General features: G+C 36.3%; 1 protein-coding gene and 1 long non-coding RNA gene across 3 annotated transcripts in view; both read right to left on the reverse strand.

Moving 5' to 3' along the window:
• The window catches only part of meis1b (Meis homeobox 1 b), a 66,284-nt gene extending 57,188 nt beyond the window's left edge, over nucleotides 1–9,096 (reverse strand). For both annotated transcript variants that reach the window (XM_067386738.1, XM_067386739.1), the window contains exons 1-6: nucleotides 8,470–9,096; nucleotides 6,946–7,166; nucleotides 5,797–5,938; nucleotides 5,544–5,594; nucleotides 5,028–5,078; nucleotides 3,954–4,100 (exon numbers count right to left, since the gene is read on the reverse strand). In XM_067386738.1, coding sequence (XP_067242839.1) covers nucleotides 3,954–4,100; nucleotides 5,028–5,078; nucleotides 5,544–5,594; nucleotides 5,797–5,938; nucleotides 6,946–7,166; nucleotides 8,470–8,481 — 624 coding nt within the window. In that variant the 5' untranslated portion in view covers nucleotides 8,482–9,096. The remainder of the gene's footprint in view (nucleotides 1–3,953; nucleotides 4,101–5,027; nucleotides 5,079–5,543; nucleotides 5,595–5,796; nucleotides 5,939–6,945; nucleotides 7,167–8,469) is intronic.
• Nucleotides 9,097–16,475: 7,379 nt separating this feature from the next.
• LOC137020182 (uncharacterized) overlaps nucleotides 16,476–22,432 on the reverse strand; it is a 53,117-nt gene continuing 47,160 nt past the window's right edge. Inside the window, exons 3-5 of the long non-coding RNA XR_010895151.1 lie at nucleotides 20,586–20,691; nucleotides 20,394–20,473; nucleotides 16,476–17,712 (exon numbers count right to left, since the gene is read on the reverse strand). This is a non-coding gene — a long non-coding RNA (uncharacterized lncRNA). The remainder of the gene's footprint in view (nucleotides 17,713–20,393; nucleotides 20,474–20,585; nucleotides 20,692–22,432) is intronic.

The following is a 22,432-nucleotide window of genomic DNA, read 5'->3' on the forward strand; positions in this document are numbered from 1 at the left end:
TTATACAACCCATTAAAACAGGCCTATATGTTCTTATTCACTATGAAATCACACAAAATTATATTATCAATCACAAATTATTAAGCACAAAAACTACACAACTTCTGTAGGGTCTCTACGCCATACACCAATAACATAGCTTACTCTGTAATAACACCCCTAGTTTTTAAATTGTCCCTGAACAAAACAGAAAGAAAACTGCAAACAGAGAAACTATTCAGCATTTCAATTATTTCAACCGCTCTTCAGGCCGCATGGAATAATCTAAAGAGCCCTCGAGTACTGAAGTCTTAAGCACTGCAGAGGTTTTCATGGCGTTGAGTTCATTAGCAAATGGCAGTGCCTCTCTGCAATTAAAGACAACTGTGCAAACGCTGCAGCCCATTCAGACTCTTTACTTTGAGCGTCAGCACGGAGCAAACACGTCACAGACAAGTTACCATGAGCCAGCCAATGGGAAAACAAATTATCCTACTTTGCGCTGAGGGACAAGAAGGCAATAAACATGCCGAAACAAAAGATAAAGTCATTACTCTGACCTGACAACACTAAATATATTAGTTGATAAACGGTTGTTCCAAAATCAGTCTGACTAATTTCTATAACACAGCACACTTTAAACAATAATTGTAGCAAATAAGAGGTGGGAAAAGATGATACATGGTTTGTTCTTCAAATGGGAAATTTTTTCTGTTCCCTACATTGAAAAGAAAAGAAGTCTTAATTTATTAAGTTTAAAAAAAGTTTGCATTAAAATAGATTTATACTTTTATTGTAGCTTTATAAGTTCTTTTTTTAAAAGGTTGAAATGTTGAATTTGCCAAATTATTGCCAAACACTATTTCGGGTATATATCCCCTACCCAGACTTTTTTTTTTTTTTTTTTACTTCTCCTTGATAATAAATGCATACAAAGTGTTAATATCAGATAAATTCAACTTTGCACTATTTCATAAATTAATTTCATAATCTAAATTAATTTAGTATTTTATAACAAAAATCACTGTCTATACTGCTGTCATTACCATCACGCAAAGAATTTTAGAGAAGAGTTTTAAGAGTTTTTTCCATTAAAAAAACTTTGCGAGAGTGGCTTTTTTTTAAACCAATGGAGTTAGTATTTCATAATTTTAATTCAGAAACAACCAATTTCTTTTTATGAGTTTCAAGTTAATTGAGTACTAGTTACCTGTTGCATCCTGTTGTCATAAATCCAGTCTACAACTAATTATACAAACATAAACTTGAGGATTGATCAAGCCTGTGATCAGATCAATATTAGAGAAACAGTCTGAAACTTAGTTTTAAAAAAAAATCAGCTAGTAAAAAAATGTGCCTGAAGATGCATATGTAAACGTGTGTGTGTGTGTGTGTGTGTGTGTCACACTTTACATTAGCGTTCATTTTGTTATAATATACTACTTAATACAAAATATAGGCCTACTATAATGTCATTTTTTTTCCATTAGTGTGGTAATTATACACATAAAATATAAAGTGGTAGCAGTCAAACAACTTCTAAACAGGATCCTCCAGAATGAAGGTACCGCAGTGAAGGGGTTAACTAGTTGTTAACTAGTCCCTCCGCTCACACGGCACCTGGGGCTCTCATGGCCGCGCGTTTATCAGCGCAGTACGAGGAAAACAACGTGATCCAAACTGGCTGGGCCGCATTCATCAGAGAGAAGAGAGAGAAAGAGAGAAAGAGATGAGAGAGAGAAGAGAAAGAGAGAGAGAGGGGGGGGGGGGGGTCTTCTGACTTTTTCACCCCTGAGCTCTACCCTCCTTCTCCTCACTCTATACTTGCAAAACAATGCTAAGCTGGAGTTGAGACATTATTGATACGATGCTTCGGTGCACGGAGGACGAAAACACAGAACAGCGCTGGACCACAGAGTTTAATAAATTCTATGTATATTTCTGATTTTCTTATGCTGCAGTATTCCTGCTGGAATAAATTGGCCTTTGAATAAATGAACCGCCTCTCTCCCTCTTGTTAACATTGTTGAGAATTTGCACAAAGGAGATTTTTTTTTCCAGTCCAATTCAACTTTATGCCCGAGGGCATATATTAAAAATACATATGGAACGAGATAATGCATGAGCGACGCAAATTCGTTAGGGATGTCACCGCCTAGCAAACTCAGAACTGTAGCCACACACACACACACACACACACACACACACACACACACACACACACACACACACACACACACACACACACACACACACACACACACACACACACACACACACACACACAGTAAAATACATATAGGACCTAGAGTCAAACACTCGAAGTTAACTTTGACACAGTTAACCAAAAGCTACACAGAAATCGCCCACTACGCTTCTAGTTATCTTAAACTTATTTTTTAATTTAAGTTTTATAGCTCTTTTTACTGCCTATCTAATTTTAAGCAGTACAATACTAACCAGCGGCATTTATGTACGATTCACAATAACACAAAAACAGATTCTTCCTCGCATTAGCAAACTTTTGAAAAGTTGGTCAGTTTACTTTGGGGAATCAGACTTTCATGAAGATGTAAACACATAAAACAAGCCCTAATATTTAGACATTAGAAGTCATCAAGAAAAAAAATATAGGACACGTCTTCATCTTAAAGTCAATTAAAGATCTGAATTCGTGCCCTCGAGCAAAGCATAAATTGCTCCTATCAAGTTATATACCTGCATACCCAGGGGTCTTCATATAAGCCTAATTTATTTATATCGCTTAAATTCATCTCTGCTCAAAAGTAAAATAATAATAATAAAATAAATAAATAAATAAATAAATAAATAAATAAATTGACATGTCCTCTGATAGAGTTTTGTTTAAGTTATAACACATTATTGACATTATGCTATTTAATGCTGCCTTTGAATTAGATGCATTATCTGTACAGATCTGCTCATTAACATAATCATCAATACAGCCGAGATAGAAGACTAAAGCAACCAGAGCTCGTTTTATTGAAGCCCCAGTTTAGTAATGAATGGAACAAGGTTATCTCTCCCTCATATAAAAGCTGGTGTCCGACGCACTCACTGGAAAGCTAAAACTGGTTTATTCGATCACTCAGCCATATGGAAGATGACGGATTTAAATTATTTAGCCTAATCGCTTCATTACTTTTTATGCTGGTGAATCCACTAATCCCCCTAATATAACCAATTATTATTTTTTAACAATTGTCCCTCCCAGGACTCATATTATTAATTAAAAATATATAGGTAGCCTATATTTAAAATAAATATTATCGGCGTGTCGCGATTAAACCAACGGACACGTAAAAGTTTATTTTAAAGTGCGTAAAGTTCAAGAAACGTCAAAGAATCCACCAACACAAGCTGGCGCATAGTTAAACATGCAGATAATTCCATATTTTCGTATATACACATAATACTGTATGGTACAGTACTACTCAAACATGAACGCGCACTGCTGCTATTCAAAGCGCTGAGAGTAGAACTCTGAGCATATGCGCGCTCTTGTGTGAGGAAAAACACTGACAAGGCAACTAATGAAGCGTGAACAACAGCAGAAAACCAAAGCACCAAATCTCTAAATGTCTACTATAGATATGTCTCCATTAGGTTCGTAATATTTTTGTAATATACACCATAGACAAGCTAACCATTTGGTTTGATTGAGGAAAAAAAAAAGAAAAAAAAAAAGGCAAACGAGAGAAAAGAAGAGGGAAAGGACTAAATTAAAATCGACAAGAAACAGGTCAAGTTTATGGCAATGCTTTCACGAGCTAATCTCCTCGGGTCAGTTCCGGGATCAAACCGTAATGAAGCAATAATGGGCCACATTATTCCAAATTTTTCAATCCGATGGAATTTAAAAGCCTTAATCGTATGCAAATAACAATGAGGCAGAGAAAGTGACCCAAAAGACGATCTGAATGGCCAGAAAAGAAATGGACTCCTTCACGTACCTGATCAAGGGGCCCCGATGATCTTGTAATTTCTTCACTGTCTGATTTTGATCCTCCTTCTCTGTCGTCTATAACCAAGTCGATGGGCATCTTTCCCTTCAAACAGCTGATGTACCGATGACAGAAATTGTCACAAAGTTCATGTACCTATAGATACAAATGAAAGCAAGGAGGGGGGAAAACATCACAAAGGGTCATCACAGAGAGTTGACAAGTGCATCCAGAACTCCTATTGACATGGAAAACCTCTCCCAATGGCCTTCTCTGATAGCTATCAGACGCATCCAGAATGGGAAATAACTTTACTGCCTCTCAAAATAGAGATATCGCAGAAAATTGACACTGACAAGACGACTCACGGGCTACACCGTATTCAACACCCGTGTTAAATTCATCTGCTCCCGGGGTTGTGGCCATTAGAGAGATGACCTGCTTGACTGACATTTAAGGTAAACTGTTTAATTTCGTCTAGTTATTTCATTACCACCTCTTTACAAGGGAATAATATGGCGGATGACATTCAGTGGCGAGGGGAGAGTTCTTCATTTATGGCTGAATGCTCAAACTATCGCTTTGCCGCGTTATCTCAGCACACATAACCCTAAAGGCTCGTGCAAATATCTGGAGACTTGGAGCCAATGGTTATTATGTGTATTCAATACTGTAAAGCTATATGGTTTGGCGATAAATCACTCGATAGGCCCACTCTTGTCGTGGAAACAGGTGTTGATAAAATTCCTCCTAAGTGTATTGCTGATAACAGAGAAGCGCGCCAAAAGTGCCATCAACATGGTCGACGTTATTCCGCCAAGTCAACATCTTATAGGTAATAAATTAACAAAACACTGCTCACAACTACGTTAGGTGGCACAACAAGCAGAGAAACATTGAAATTACTGCTATGAAATATCTGTGGCCGTGGAAGCAGGTTGCATTGTAATTAAACTCGGAGGAGAAATAGGCAGCGTGATTGATTTTGACACTAATTACAACAGACCAGGAAAAATACATTTATGCAGATGAGGCCCATAGGTTTGAAGAGAGGACCGGCCAGTTGGGGTAAACTTTGATTACCTTTTCGAGCTCCAAAAGATGAAACCGTAAAACTTGAATGGCTTGTATCATCTGGGGGAAATGAACAAATGAAGAAAAAAAGGGGGGTTCACTTTAAAGGTGACGAAATCAACAGGCCCATGACTATTACAAACAATACTTTCCCAATTAAGTGATTTATGACATTTAGGATCATTTAGGACTTGAGATCACTATCTAGGCAATGCATTGCAATTAAGTCAGATTATACTTAATTTATGAATAAATTATCACTTTAATGAGAGTTATATGTGTTAACATAAGAGTTAATGCTAAGCAATAAATTGTATTTAAAAAATTCAACCCTTACCAAAAATAAAAAAATAAAAAGCAAAACGGCAGTCATCCATAACGATAAGCAATGCTATCAAGAAATCAACAATCCTTCCTAAACAACAATTTCTGAATATTTTACAAAAGTTTAAAATTCTTGAAATTAAAACTCTTGCAGGCAAATACAAAATAATAATGATAATAATAATAATAATTTGCACTCACCAAATTATCCAGCTCAGGATTTGATGAAAATAGCGGCTTTTCTGCTCGAATCTGAGACGATATGCATGTAAATCATTTAAAATTGTGAGAAAAAATTACGTTCATTTTTTTTTTTTTTCGCAAATTAAATTTAAATGCATGTGTTTATTTGTGATATAAAGTAGTATGATAGTATGGCATAATGTTACAGACCGTACATCAACTACACATTAAAATATGCAAAAACTTCCAGCGCAATAAAACAGTTTCTGACCTGTTTTGCAAACACTGCTATATCTTCATTGAAAGACTCTGATGAACACACATCGCCCCCAGCCACACCGGGCTCTCTAGGTGTGCAAGTGGCTAATTCACATTTCTCAAAAATCAGTGCTAGAAGTGGGAACAGAGGGTGCCTGGAATAAAAACACAGAGGTCATTGCGGGGGAAGCTCTGAATTAGCACACAACACTTCTCATTGTAGAAGAACGCATTCTAACAAACTAATTTGTATTTGAGAAGTTTATATTTTTACTTTTTAAATTATGTCAGCAAACAAAACTACTAGCGTACAACTGCGCCACGATAATATAAAGAAATGTCGATTATTTTTCCGTGACTTGCATTATAACGAGCTTGTTAGTTGTGCATAAGTGTCAAACCGCATGTAAATCTGATTCCTGAACGTATTATCAAAGACAGCAGTCAATATAAACAGTGTTGTACAAAGTTAGGGCACCTAAAATGAGTCTAGGCCAAGCACGCAGTTTAACCATGGATCAAATAGTGGGCCTATATTTTGAGTAACGTATCTAATCCATAATGTATGAGAGGAAGTTCTATAGCTTGTTACTGCGTATAACAACATTTATATACTGTGACGAGAACTCTTATACTCAAGCAGCTTTTGTATGCTAGACGCATTTGGAGTTAGTACTCCGCACAACCAGATATATTTGCACATATTATTACCATAACATGTGGGGGGGAAATCCTTTATGGCTTTCTAAAAGTGTTCATCGTAATTTTCATGGGAATCACTTCTGTGCAAATATGTATTTTACAAATAAATAAGTAGGCCTGATGTTAACAATTAAAAAGTTCTAGCTGAAATAGCCTATAACATACACATCGATGTTTTAGGCGCAACGATTTTTAAATGCAATATTTATCGACTTAAATATTAAAGTTTAAAACTAAATATTAGTAAACAAATAAAAAAGATCTGTCACGAAAATACGTTTTTTTAAAGGATGAACTAATCCAAAAGTAAGAGAGAAACTTTTAGGAAAGAAAAAAAACCTTAACAAAAACTAAACATTCATGGCGCCTCAAGTTCTCAATACAGAAACTATTACGGGTCAAATAATGTGTTACGTACAAACTTCATCATAAAATACATGTCTTGGCTATCTACACGTACCCGTAAATGGCGTCTTTATCTCTTTTTAGAGCGTCATTGACGGATGAGCCCATGCTGGGCGGCATGGCGTTGGTGTGGGCTGTGTGCGGGTACTGGTGGGAGTGGAGCTGGGGCCCGTGATTCAGGTGAACAGCCTGCATGGATCTGGCAGCGTGCGGGTCCCCGTACATCGTGCTCGGGATTCCTACTCCGTCCATCCCATAGTGGGGTATATCTTCGTACTGCACACACACGAAGGGCAACATTCCCATGTTGTCACTTTTATCTCTTACAGAATGCATAAATAGAGAGAAAAAAACTACACTAAAAGAAAATATAAATGGAAGCTACATCGGATGTTCTCGTAATTTAAAAAAAAATGCGAAATGAAAACACTTTGTTTTGGTATTACAAAGTAATTAAATATATCAACTGTACACCCTATCTTGTGCTTCTAAGACTATATGCAAAAAAAGCAATTTATTGCAAAAACTATCATGTGCTTTTTAATAAACAGACTTAGAATTCAGCGTCGGTCACATGAAGTACTGAGCTACAGCTTTATTGAGATCATCACAAAAATATCACACGACTGTGCCACTTTTTATATGCATTTTTATTTTCACAAGTGCAACTCGAGTAACAGGTCATGTAATTAGCATGTAATAACTGTTTTTGATTATATTGTTGTCAAACTAAATTCATTATATGCTAGTTCAAATATTAACATATGTAGCACTATTAAGATTAGTCTGATTAAAGACAAATTTACATTGTCAATTCGTGCCCAGCAGTTAAATGGAATATCTGGTTAGTTTATTTAAAATAATCAATTCATCGTAATTATTATAAGCTTCATGATAATATAGGAAAGTGTGATGATGAGAACATGACACATTTAAATCTACAGAGGTGTAAGAAAGACAGCAGGGTGCTGTTGTAGTTCCACCGTCAAAAGCAAAAGGTCGGAGGGTTGCGATCAAATCTACTTTGTGATTGTTTACATTTGATTACAAATGCAAAGAAAAAGTGGCCAACCAGTAAATGTCAACTTGACAAGTTCAAGCGCACAAATGTTTCATTGTAATGTGACTGTTATTATATAGAAGATAGAAATAATACATCTCGGTTGATTAATATTCCTGCACAGTGTATTAGCATAACTTGCATTATAATAAGTTTTAGTTATTAAAGTTGAACTATTCAAATAGTTTAAAAGCTTTAAATAATTTGGCCTTTTGAAAAGATACTTAAACAAGCGCAGTGCGTGTAGTAAAAGTACAGTTTAAAAATTAGGAATTGCTCGCTGTCAAACGTAATTAGACAGTATCCTATTTTTTTATTTTTATTTTCCTAAATAGTGTCCCAAAAGAGACATGCAGGCAAGTGAGTGGTGTAAAGTTGGATGTAAAAAAACAAAAACAAAAACAAAACTGGCAGGCAAAAGAAGAGAAAGTTTGACTGCGAGACTGTCATCGGCCACGTTTCAGTATTTCCAACTGCATTCAACAATACGGAGTCGAAGAAACTTTTCGGGATACGTACCCTCTGCGCCATCGCCCTCCACACTCCCTCGTCTTCCTTTAATGAAAAATATATCCCCTATGAGGCCAGGGTGAATAGGAAATAAACACGCAAATTCCAAACGTGGGATATGTTTTCCCCAAAAAATCCAAACGCCTCTTTCAAGCGAGCGATGAAGCCAGTCCTTCACCGCAAGTTCAGCCAAACGCGTTCGGCGGTAAGTCCCCTTCGCGTTCTTTCCCCTGGACAGCGACAAGGACCGAGCAAAATCTTCTTTTCCAAAGCAGTATGAAAACAGCCCCTCAAACAAAACTAGCGCATCTCATGGCTTTTTGCCACTCCGGCTGTCAATCAATCAAACGCGAGCTTGTCAAAGTGCTGAATGAATGATGATCCTCCGCGCGCTTCCACTGGTTAGCACCCCTAACGAGAATACTACTCAAATGCACAAAAATGAAGCTCTCTCTCGTTTCTTTGATCACTCTCGGCTCCTGAGTTGATTTTTTATGCAATAGCTTCTAAATGAGATCAAGAGGAGGTGGGCTGATAATTCTGGCTTAGTTTTTCTTAAAGGAGCCACGATCGATGCTGCGAGCTGCCTTTCCCCGTTTGTGTACAATGAGTGTGTGTTGAACGCGGCTCAGCAGCTGAATCTGGACCAGACTGCTGAAACCCGGAAGTAGTGGTGGCCATAACAGGTCGCGTCTTGCACAATGCGATGGGCCACATCAAGTCCCTGCCAAAGCAGGGGGGTGAAATGTGTGGGACGCAGAAGAAAAAAAGCGCAGATCACTACCACGACTCGACATGAGCCGAGGTATAACAGTCAGAGTCCGCGTTCTGCTTTTGGTTGACGGCGCTGCGTTCATAATGCACGCCAAGAAGCACAATATATAAAGTCATCTAAGTGTTTACATAAAAAACAATGCTTTAAATATGATTATTAAGGGAGCGTGCACTCTTTCACATCAGGTCACACTCAAAACTGCTATTATCAGTTATGACTTTAGTATCCGAAAGGTCGAGAAACTTGGACACCATGTTCAAGCAGCGTAATGAAGTTTACCCAACGCGTCGTGTACTATTACGCGGAAGCTATATAGAATGTACTGCATTAATAATACGAACTATCTTTTTCCCCCCCGAACCATATGCCTGTTTATTTTATATTTCACACAAACATCATTATTCAGAAACAGCATATGCTGCACTTCAGCAGTGTTGTATGCGCTCTGAGCCAAAACACCCCCGCCATTTGTGAATGGGCTCATCCACTTACTGTAGGATCTTAGTAGTTTGGTGCAGTGTCCAATGAAAGCGTGCTACAGCGAATCAAGTCGTCTATTGGCTCAAAGAATGATCAATCATTAATTTATCGCTCGATATGCTTCCATAAATGAAGAAAGGGTGGAATGAAAATACTGTAATCTGGAGGGAAAATGTAGTCTTCGCATATTCTGTTTTGTTCTAATGCTCTCTCTCTCTCTCTCCCCTACATAGTCTGCTTCTCTGTCCTACTCAAACACACATACTACTCACGGAGATCTTTATTTTTAATATCTGATTGTTAATGTTTGTTTTATTTTATTTACTTGTATCATTTGCAGTAACTCTTTCGTTCCATACTTTGTCTATTCCCACATCATTCAAAGTTGTGGATAGAACTTTTAACAGGCATTCCAGTAGTTTTAGTATCAGTCTGTACAGTGATGTATACATGGTTAAACAATTTGGAGAGGAGCTTTATGTTCTGGTCCATTTAAAATCCATCTCCCCAAATAAAGAAATCTCTTTGTTATTATAAATAATACATCTTCCATAAAATGTTCAAGTGAAGGCTTTAAACACACACTGACTGGTGTAGGCTGAAGTGCACCATTGTGGGCAATACAACTGACCCGGTGACAAGGTGTATGAAGTTTGTCTGAGGAGCATCTGTCATCGATCAGAAGCGATTAATGCAAGGAACAGTGTCTTATCAGCTGCCACGAGCATCACACAATCCTCGCTTCCTTCGGAAGAGCAGCGGTAGGATCCGCCGCGCGCATTTACAGGCATGAAATTACTATCAAATCCCCAAAGCGCTCGGCAAACGAAGGGTGCGCGCCGCGCGGGTGAGGGATCGGATGTGGACTTAAACACAAATGAAAGGAGGATTCGTGAAGCAAATGTAACAGATATATGACTAACCCAACGCCGTACAACAGATAAACACGCACGCGTTTATTGGTAAGTGCCCTAGATTGTCTTTTTCAAGGACAATAAAGTTTTAGTTCATCTAAAATATTGTTAGTTCAAAAAATGTCTTATAATTTGAGAACAAATGTAACACATATTATGATTTATATATGCCTGGAGTCAACTCATTTGTTTTATTGATGTTTGTAATCTTAACATTAGTTTTTGAGTCTGTCTCAATTATGTGAGAACCAAACGGGTTGACATGAAAGCTGTACTTACCCAAACGCTTAACTGCTGTCACAGAACCAGAATAGCATTATAAAGTAATTAAGTTCCTTCAATTAGCATCTATAAAAGGACGCAATAGAGCACAATGAGTGCATGGACTTTCACTGTTTAGGTTGCCTTTTAGTGAGGGTCAGAGGACTGCAGCACGCATCACTGAGTTAATGCCATCATTTCAGATCATTTGGGCTTAGAAAGAGATGTGAAACGTTCGACGTAAAATGTTTAAAAATAAGTCCGACTATTTGCCGAGTAAACTAAACAGGCATTATCACATGCAAAAGATGGACCATATCTGTTGCTACAACATTTGTACAACTACGCAATGGGGTTGAGTGTGTTTCAAAATATTAATTTATGCCTAATTTAGGTTTAATTTAATTTAGAGTGTTTTATTTACAATGTAGTTACTATAGCAATAACTACAAATGATGCAACTAACCCTAACCCTATAGTAAGTACATGTAGTTAATTAATATTACTCAGAACTTAAATGTATAATTACACTTTAACAAGGACACCTTAAAATAAAGTAACCAAAATTATTTATATAATTAGGAGCACGTGTTCCAACAATATTAAGGTAGAGTATAAAGTCTAACTTTATAACAAGGGGCTTTTAAACAATTCGGACAGATTTGAAAACAAGAACGTGTTGGAACGCATGAAGTCATGTGAATGTTTATTACAAAAAAAAAAAAAAAAAAAAAAAAAATGTTCCCATTCTCCCTCAATATTTGTTATTCATTTGAATCTTTCTCTCCCTAAGTCGCTATTGAAAGCAACATGCCGCTGTGGTTCAGAAGTCAAACGGAGGTCATCCTTTATATCCCCCCGCAGCGATCAGCGACCAGGGGCCAGTCAGCAGTGAACCCTGCCTTCTCCACTACTGACAACTGCCTGAAAGTTACAAGACTGTCGGGAATGGGTAAGACGCACTGGGATAAAACAGCAGGCTACTAACTTTCTTTTTTTAATCTTTCCACTGCATGCGTGTTTCATGTGCTTGTCAAATGTGAAGTGTGTGAATATTCAAATAATCTATGCGTTTCTGTGCGCACAACGGACTAGCTAATGAAATAATGAGAGAATCATTAATTACTAATCGTGGGGGAAATGAAATTACATGGCAAGGCTATACATATGACAACTAAACAAAAACTTTAATTCATACTTTTTCCAGGCTACGTGAATGAATCAAATACGTGCACCGCGTCTAGGAATTTAGGTATAATTAATCGGAGGGGGTAAACAATGGATAAAATATATTTTTTATACTACATGTGTAGTTAAAATGACTGGATTTAGTCTATTTACGCACGTTTTATTAGTTGGGAACATTGAAAAGAAAGCGGCATTTTGACAATAAGCATATTTCATGTTTATTTATAGGCCTAATTAAACAGAAACCAGTGTTTTTATTTGATTTCGCTTTGTCATTTTATTTTACTTTGTCGTTTTATTTAGCTAGATCTTATTTTATTTTCAAAACTTTCTTAATTAAGAAACGTACTGCAGTTCAATTGGATTTGCAATAATGTAAACTACTACACAAGATCCTAAAGAAAAACATATTTTTCATATGCAAAGGCTTGCAGTGACCTGTATGCTTGATCATGTGCGCCTTCTACTGGAAACATGCAGAATTTTCTTTCTTTGTTTCTTAATGAGAGACGAAATGACTTTTCTGACACGCACAAAAACAGAAGAAATGCCCTCAATAATATCGCTTTACTCTTAGATAATTGTTAAAATACTAATTCTTAGTTTATTAATGATGATGATAATCGATTGTGACAATTTAGGAGACTGCATGTGTATTAATGATTATTTTAAACAACTTGGTAAAGTATTTGTTTGATGACGGATCATTGTGACGTATCCGTCAAAGGTTTAAAATCTGGTAACTTACTATTAATTCAGATTACGCTTAATCGTTATTATTTCATCTTTATTCCTCCATTAGCTACTAAAAATCTGCATTGTTTATCATAAAGTAGATACTTATGTAGTCATTTGGATACTTTTTGTTAAAAGCAACGCTAATGACAAATCATCAGAAAATGTCCCACTTCGCCTGTGTTCATATTAATTAGCTAAAAATTAATACGAATAAATTGCCCGTTGACTTCTTTGAGGTTTTCGGCTGTAAATCTATTTTCCGTAACTGACAAACATCAATTAGTAATAAGTGAAACAAAAACAGTAATAGGCTATTAAAATTATACATCTAAATAAATAAAAATGAATATGCGGATATTTAAAATAGCCTTCGTCAACGCACGCATGTGTCAAAATCAAAAATGAAAAACTGAAATGTCAACAGCACTTCACAAATTACACGACAGCGTTTACTTTTACCTTAAAGTTTTAAATATTAGAATCAGTTTTATTCGCTATGGATTATGAATATGGATTTTACACTAAGAAAGTGCATGGCGTTTTTTTTTTAATAACATTAATAGACTGAAGACGCATAAAGAAAAGAACTTGTGAGATTTCAGTGTGTATGAAGTTTGTATATTGTTGAACTGAATTGTGTTGTTGAAAATGATTAAACATGAAACTAACATGAATTCACTGTAAATGTCTGAAAATGAGATTTCTATTAAAACACAACACTGCACTTGAATTTGTGTTTTTATTGTGAACATCAAGTTTTGGATGATTTCTGAATATGTCAGCTCTCCCTGTTGACACAGTTGGGATCGGAAAATACCATGTCTGAGTCTCTGAGAGCGGGGTGTGCTCTATCCCACCCTTTCTCTTGGTCTATCAGCTATAAGTGCCAAAACATTTGTCACTTGAGTTATTATTTCAGGTGTGCTAATGGGCTCAGAGCCACGAGAGAGGAGGAGGAGAAGGCGAGGGAGAGAGAGGCGGAAGGAGGGGGTTTGATTAGTGTGATTTCATTTGACCGGAGCCCAGCCACAGGCTGGCAGAGCCCAGAGGTGAAAAGAGTAGGCCGCTGCCCTCAATGAGAGATAGCGAGAAGGGGAGAAAGAGAACAGGAGAGAACGACAGAAGGTTTGTGACGCCTAAGCCAATCACAAAGTGCAGGGATGAGTCTCACACCTCCGGAGGAGGCTGTGAATTGATCAGCACCTTTGAGAGAAAGAGAGAAGAGGAAAAAAAAGGAGGGGTGGCGGCAAAAGAGTGCTTTTGCGGAGGACGTGTGAAGACCCATATATTCGTGCAAGGACACTGGGAGAGCCAGGCCTGGGCTCAGAGTACCAGCACACTCTAATGAGCTCTTCAGCGGCGCTCTGTCTGTACACGCAGACGTCTTAATATTAAGACCATCCTTGAGTGCGCTTCATGAAGATCGTCACATCCGCCTCCTCACATTCAGAAGTTATTGGCCACTTTTTTGGACGTACCGTACATTCCCACTAATGCCAACTAAGGTAATAGATGAGCAAGGACTGTAAATAGTTTTTTACAGTAACCTATAAATAAGTTCCTATTTGTCAAAAAGAGGTTACACCAACACATGGGTGGTCTGAGATAGAAATAGCTCTTACAGAGCATAGTTTTCTCCTTAGTGTTGATGTATTACATATTGAAACAATGTCAGATGGGCCCTTCCCTTTATACCCAATAGTCTTTCTTCTGCATCATAGCTGTGAACCATAATATGCTTCTTGATATTGCAAAGCAGGTTGTATTAGTAGATAGTAGTAGGTCCTCATTCTCATCTAGAAAGCATTTTATTGGACCGAAATTTGGACACACCCATGAGTGCATGATGAGTCATCAATATGTTTGGTCTGTTTTATTTCATTGATTGATTTATTTTTGCTAAATCCTATGTATTTTACGAGTTGCCAAATTCGTATGAATTAGCACAAATTACCTACCCCTAACCCCACCCCTAAACCTACCCATCACTGGGGTTTAGACAAATCGTACAAATTCGTAAAATACGTACGAATTGGTCATGAGATAGCACTGGAATACTACAACAAAGTTGATTGAGTATTAAGGGAAAGGACATTCCTCATCTGCCGAACATTTTATTTGACCAAAATTTGGACACCAAAATTATGTCTATCTGCCAAATTAAGTTAAGTACACTAGCATATAGATGATCTCAATGCTAACAGACATGAAATAAAAGTAAAAAAACTCAAATTTTGGTAAAAAAAAAGTTTTAATATGAAATGCATTACTACAATTTCATACAATACTCAACACGATCTCATGGCAATTCATACATATTTTACGTGGTGACTAATTCATACAAATTCGTACGACCTCACTCATACAAATTCGTACATAGTACATATTTTACAAGTTGCTAAATTCGTATGAATTTGCACAAATGACTTACCCCTAACCCCGCCCCTAACCCTTCCCGTCCCTGGGGTTTAGACAAATTGCATGAATTTGTACAAGTGAGGTCGTACAAATTTGTGCGAATTAACCACCTCATAAAATACGTACGAATTGGTCGCGAGATAGCGTTGGAATACATTCCTCATCTGCAGAGCATTTTATTTGACCAAACCCATTAGTGCAAGATGAGTCATCAATATTTTTGGTTTGTTTTTATTCATTTTAATTATGTCTATCTGCCAAATTAAGTTAAGTACACTAGCATATGAAAAATAGTTTTAATATGAAATGTACTACTACAATTTAATACGATACAACAAGGTTGATTGAGTATTGAGGGGAGGGGCATTCCTCATCTGCAGAGCATTTTATTTGTCCAAAATTTGAACACGCCCATAAGTGCAAGATGAGTCATTGATTTTTTATTTTTTTTAAATTATGTCTATCTGCCAAGTTGATTCTAGCAAATAAATGATCTCAATGACAACAGGCATGGAATAAAAATCAAATTTTGATTAAAAAACTTTTCAATATTACATTTACTACTACAAATTCATTTTAACAGTTAAACAAGCTTGACTGATGAGCTGGCTGTCTTATTTTATTTTATTTTTTTATAAGTGAAACAGAAGACCTCACCTGTGGATCGATATGAGAAAAAAGGTAGACTTCAAGTCAACCACGCACTCAATCAAGCAAATATTTTTGGAGATGGTCATTAGCTCTTTGAAGCACTCGAGTCCCCAGGCTAAGCCTCATAGCGGTGCGGCGTAAAGGAGGTTGGTGAGCTTGCGTCCCTGGGGGCCACACTCTTGCCCTGGGGTAGGCCACAATGGCTGAGGCTTCTGACCCAAACACTCCACACTTTGATTGTAGACGCTCTCGATTAACAATAGACTGAATAGGCTCTGACGCTGTGGGTCTCGCCGAGTCCCTAATGGAAACTTAAACCAGAAAGAGAGAGAGAAAGGTGCTCCAAGGCGATACAGGCTGCATTCAGGCAAACATTAGCTGGAACATCGCTGGTCGTGTGCTGATCTGTAATCAGATTTACAGTTTATAAAAAAAAAAAAAAAAAAATCAACATAAACGTCAACAATTGTGTAATGAAATGACATAGTTCAAAACAAAATGAGTTCACCAGAGAAGGAATTTCACTCTCAAGGTGAGTCTCTTGTGCCACGGGAAAGCGGGACTGCGTCTGCGAACAAATGGTGTGGGAACAGGAGCGCTGAGCCGGGCCACAGGGAATGTGGTTTACACTGAGGTGCTGGCTGACAGTGAAGTTTACACCACTGTCACATGCAGCACCCCGTTAAATGAGTTTACAGCTCAATTCAACAAAAAACAACATCAGATAAGGTGATAACTACAACATGGTAATGCCACAACACCCTTTAAACATATACAGGAAACTGACAGCTGAGAATTGATGTTATAGCGAGACCTTACGCCACCGTTCAAAAGTTTGGAGTCGGTAAGATTGTGAATGCTTTTGAAAGTCTCTGACGCTCGCAAAGGCTGCAATTATTTGATCAAAATTAAAAACTGTATTATTGTGAAAAATTATTACAAATTTAAAAGAACTGTTTTCTATTTGAATATATTTTAAAATGTAACTTATTCCTGTGATCAAAGCTGAATTTTCAGCATCATTACTCCAGTCTTCAGAGTCACATGATCTAATAATTTTAATATGCTGATTTGCTGCTTAAGAAACATTGCTTCTTCTTCTTATTATTATTATTATTATTATGTTGAAAACAGTTGTGCTGCTTAATATTTGGAGGAAACTATTTTTTTTTTTTTTTTTGCACTTTATTTTACAATATGTGTACTTACAATGGACTTACCTAAGAAACTACAGGGTAATATAAGGTAACTACATGGGTTAAGGTGGTTAAGGGTAGGTTCAGGGTTAGTACCTAGTTATTACTCAGTTATTGCAATTACTATAATAAGTACATAGTATACATGGGGAACAGGACTGTAAAATAAAGTGCTAACACTTTTTTCAGGATTCTTTGATGAATATAATGTTTAAAAGAACACCATTTATTTGACATAAATCTTTTGTAACATTATAAATGTATTTACTGCCATTTTTGATCAATTTAACTGCTAAATAAAAATCAAAAAAATCAAATGATAAAACACCACAGATTATGTACGCTATCAGTCAGAAGTGTAAAACTTGACTGAATGCTTCTTATGATCTTAAAACATTTTAATTTAAATGCTTATTCTCCAATGCTTCAGATTGAGTCTGTAGACAAATATCAATTGTGCCTAAACAATTTTTTTTTTATTTAAAAAAAATAAAATAATGAAACTTAAATATTAATTAAAAACAAATGAAATGAATGAGATGAATCAGAAAAGCAGTCAACAAGTGTCCAGCATGATGAATGCATCCCAGGATGCTCCTCATGAAGTTGGAGAGAATGTCCAGCAGAGGCACTAGCAAAAAAAAAAAATATAACATAGGTTTTATTTTTTATTTATTTTTTGACTATGCTATAATTCTGATACTTCCAATTGTGTTATTTCATAGTTTTGAATTAAGACTTTCCTATTACTCTAAAATGTGGAAAATAGTAATCAAACATTTGACTGCCAGTGTATGTGATCTGACATGGCGTAAAGTAATCTGGAGAGAATGCGGACCACTTTATGGGGGAAAGGAAAACAAAACTCCAGTTCAGGTGCAGGCCACCGGTCCATGTACGACCGAATTTAATTATTGATTTTCTGAGAAAGTGGCATCAGTTACCTTAGTAGTTACCTAAGCCTGCCTTTTAAGCTGAATAAAAGGAAGGTCAGGGCATGTGGAGGTCATTCTGCTTTACTGGGGAACCGTCTCAGGTTGGGAGTAATTATATTAATAACTTTGCCATTAGCAGTTACACACGTTTAATCTTTCAAAGTCAGAATCGTCAGTTCTTTTTTTCCTTTTTTTAATGGAATATTGCAGTATGTAATAAAAAATGATTTATCTGTGGACCTTTTTTTTTTTTTTTTTTTTTTTTTAAATTCACGTGCCCTCAATCTTTAATCAAAATAACTTCTCCCTCTTGTGACAAAATCTCTTCCCTTCTCTGATGATGTGTTTACTGTTGCAACCTGTCACTCACATGACATCACAGCAATAGCAAACCACAACCATCCAATCAATTCCAGATGAACAAAATCAAGTCCCGCCCTATATATTTACTCGTTCGAAAAGCCGCTTCACTCGTATCAGGTCATATGTAGGTTTTGGTTCTATCAAAACACTGCATCAGTTGAACCAATAGCGTGAGTTTGAGGCGGGGCTGTCAATTACACTTTATTTCTATGGTCCACTTTAGACATTGTAACAAAGGTAACTTTGCAACTACATGTCAACTAACTCTCATTAGAGTATTAGTAGACTGTAGAAGACTATTAGGTTAGGGTTATACCATGTCCTGACGCGACGCGATAAGATTCCAGTGACAAACAATTTGTCTGTCCACACCAGAAGTGACGCGACTATGAGAAGTGATAAAGTCAATCAAAAATGACAGCCAATCAGAAGACAGCGTGGGCGGGCTCTCTCGGAAATGGTACATAATCAAATTCATGAATATTATACCATTTTAACATTATTAAAAATACATACTGGATTACTGAAACAATCTTTGTCATACTTGTCTGTTCAGAATGAGTTGACAGTTTGAACGTTCTTGTTTCCTTTCATTTTTTTTGAAGATCTGAGGTGAACTGTCCATTTCAGTACGGCTATAAAAGACACACAAAATGAGATTCAAACTCACATTAGATGCTTTTAACATTAAATAAAGCACATAAACAGTACCTGAGATTATCATTGCCATACTTTGTGTTGACGTTCCAGCCACGACGATGAAAGAATGTTTGCAGATGTTAAATAGACAGTCTACTAATACTCTAGTGGTAGTTTACATGTGGTTGCAAAGTTACTCACAGTGAGTAGAATGTCTAATGTGGACCATCGAAATAAAGTGTTATCAGACTGTCAAAGATCAATCAAAGATGGAGGGAGTGTTCAGAAAGCCAGCTTGGAAACTGATTTTTTTTGAAATTACTGAATTTTTCACCTGCTATTACATTAAAAAAAAAAAAATGATGTGTTTTCTGTACATCTATTCTACAAGCATAACTCAGATGTTAACTCATCAAAGATCTAAGATGTTCCTCCGAAAGAAAAAAAACATCTTCCGTTGTTTCATTTGCTGCTTCTTTCATCTAAACACCTGGCCGGGCGAATTACTTTGCGCTGGCGTCCTTGTGCCTTACTAATTGAACTGTAAACCCGTGTGCAGATCCATTCATTTTCCCCCATGGCTCCCAGCGGCTGATTTATCTCCACTGATGGCGGTGTGCATCAGCTAAAAGCAATCCTGTAAATCACAGGCCTCTCCCTCGCTGCTTTCATCACTTCATTAATTTAAGATATCATTACGGCCGCTGGTGACATAACTCTGAACAATGGTACACGCTTAAGATATTAATCTGCACGTTGCAACAAAGAGCCTCTCTGTCTCTGGCTGATTTAGCCACTGCTTATTTTACGCTGCTGATTTACATTGGGTCGGTAAGCCACACTGATTTGGCTTCTGTCACTGAAAGATAACAAGCTGTCAGAGTTTTACACCTCTATAGTGATTGCGTGGCTTTACAAGAAGGGTGTTATGGGAGTGAGCTAGCCTGTGACTTTGTTGACATATAGATGATACTTTCTTTATTAAACAAGTATGCGCGATACTATGCAATTTTTTAGGTTAATACAAATATCGTCTCTAAAAATTAACTAATGTTTCTCATATTTTAAGTTAAAGTTTTAGTAATTTTGTTGTATTGTTTTGTCATTTAAAAAATGGCTATGTAGTGTTTCTTATTTATTAGCTTTAGTTTATTTAGCTGTAATTATTTTAGTACTACAAGCTAAACTTAATGGAAATAAAAGAAAAAATAACTTTTTTTATTTATTTATTTTTTATATATTTTATTGCAGTTATTGGTTTTAGTTAATAATAATAACCCTGATTTTAGAATTAAGTAATATAAAATATAGACACCATTATGTTCACCATTATTTGATGCCAGTCAATATGGTGTAGCCATAACCGCCGACTCACTGTGGCGAGAGCAGCCGTTGATCTTTACCATCAGAGACAGCGTTCATAAACACACCCCAGCAGTCTCTCAGAGTTTGAGCCTGTGACAACAAAAATACACATTTGAAGTCATTTTGAAATTTGGGGCTCCTACCAAAATAGCGGGGGGAGTTCAAAATCACAGGACGGAGCATAAACATTTTAGAGACTGACCCCTGACCCTTTGGTGTTGGCGTAATTCCTGGTGTGGGTGGGGGCCCTGGAGCCAGAGTGAGGGCCGTTTCTGTCTCCATGGGCAGGAGTTCCCAGACCAGCATCCCTGCAACACGAGATCCCTTGATAAAGACTCGTACCTGCATTTACGGCACAGTAAAACTACACTCTTGTTGTTCTGTCACTTTACAGCACCATAATTACCCTTGAACAACACATGGTTTTCATTTGTTTCTCCAGTGACAATAAAAGCAGAAAGACAGACACTAGGCTTTAGGCAGAAGATGGCTATATGTACATAGTTATGTGCATGAAATATACAATACACTATATCAGTAAAATAAAAAAGAATATAACCATACTGCTAGATAAACCTGATAATAAATGAGAATTCATGCTTTTACATGGTGGTTAGTGCAGAGCTGCGTTGCAAATGACTTTGCATTTATTTTTGTGTTGTTTTTTTATTCTAAATCTGTCTCTTGAATGTAAACTTGCATGAATTAAGTGCAATCAAACCAAAAATTATTCAGACATTTTTGATATTTTTATATATTTTTTACTAGTGGGTGCAGGACACTATAGTTCATTTATGTAAGTGAAGATAGCAAAATAAAGTAAATTGTGAAATATTATACCCAAAAATTCTTCATACAGTGGACTGACAGTAAAATTGATAAAAATTTGGAACCACAATTATTCTGATACTTTGACCTGACCATGTTTTGCTTAAGTGTTATCTTACATAATTAAGATGATTTTTTTCAGACACAGTTTAACTCTGAGAGATTGTCATATTTTATTACTATTTTTTTAACTATAGTGAATACTAAAGTGAAAACTATAGTTTTTTTTTTTTTTTTTTCCATCAAGGATGCATTTAACTGTATTTTTAATACAGCCTTAGTGAAACTTCTTTCAAAAACATCAAAAAATCTGACCGACACCAAACTTTTGAACAGTAGTGTAATTTCAATCTTATGTCTACTGTGTATTTTATTATTATTTTTATTTGATTAAGATGATAAATTTAAGATTTCTGTTGTACATATGAGAAACTTAAAATTAAAGTTTAAAAATCTCCCAACGATTTACATTTTAAGAATTTTTGGTAACACTTTAGTTTAGGGTCCAATTCTCATTAACTAGTTAAAGCTTGTTAACTAGCTTCTCTTAGCACGCATATTGCTAGGATATTGGCTGTTTATTAGTACTTATAAACATGACCTTATTCTACATCCCCTAATATCTAGTACATAAACTTAACAACTACCTTACTAAGTATTAATTATTAATTACTAAATATTACAGCAGTAATTAGGAATTTATTGAGGCAAAAGTCATAGTTAATAGTTCGTTAATAGTAAGAATTGGACCCTAATCTAAAGTTTGACCGGAGTTTTGTTTGCCTTCATTTGCTATTCAACTGCAAACTAACAGCAATGAACTCATTGTAATATCTGCACACCAAAATACTATCAGTTTTCTTTCTTGCATGTATTTCCATATTGAATTTTAACTAGTCTTTTCTTTCTTGCATCTTTCTACACTCTAAAAATTGCTGGGTTGTTTCAACACAAATTTGAGTCAAATATGGACAAACCCAGTCGTTGGGTTAAATAGTTAAATAAAATGTTTAACCCAATTTGACCCAAATTTGCATTTTGTTTTTTAGAGCGTACACATTGATAGGTGCATTTAGGATTAAGAAGGCACAAATGAGTGTTGAAAATGTGCTTAACTGTCATGGCAACAAAAGCAAAAAAAAAAAAAAAAAAAAAAAAATTGAAAGGTCCTAATAATATTTATTTAGTTTGATATTGGCATGAAATATGACCCAGACGTAT

The sequence above is a fragment of the Chanodichthys erythropterus genome, chromosome 5 (genome assembly GCF_024489055.1).
Source record: "Chanodichthys erythropterus isolate Z2021 chromosome 5, ASM2448905v1, whole genome shotgun sequence".
In the NCBI taxonomy this organism is placed as follows: domain Eukaryota; kingdom Metazoa; phylum Chordata; class Actinopteri; order Cypriniformes; family Xenocyprididae; genus Chanodichthys; species Chanodichthys erythropterus.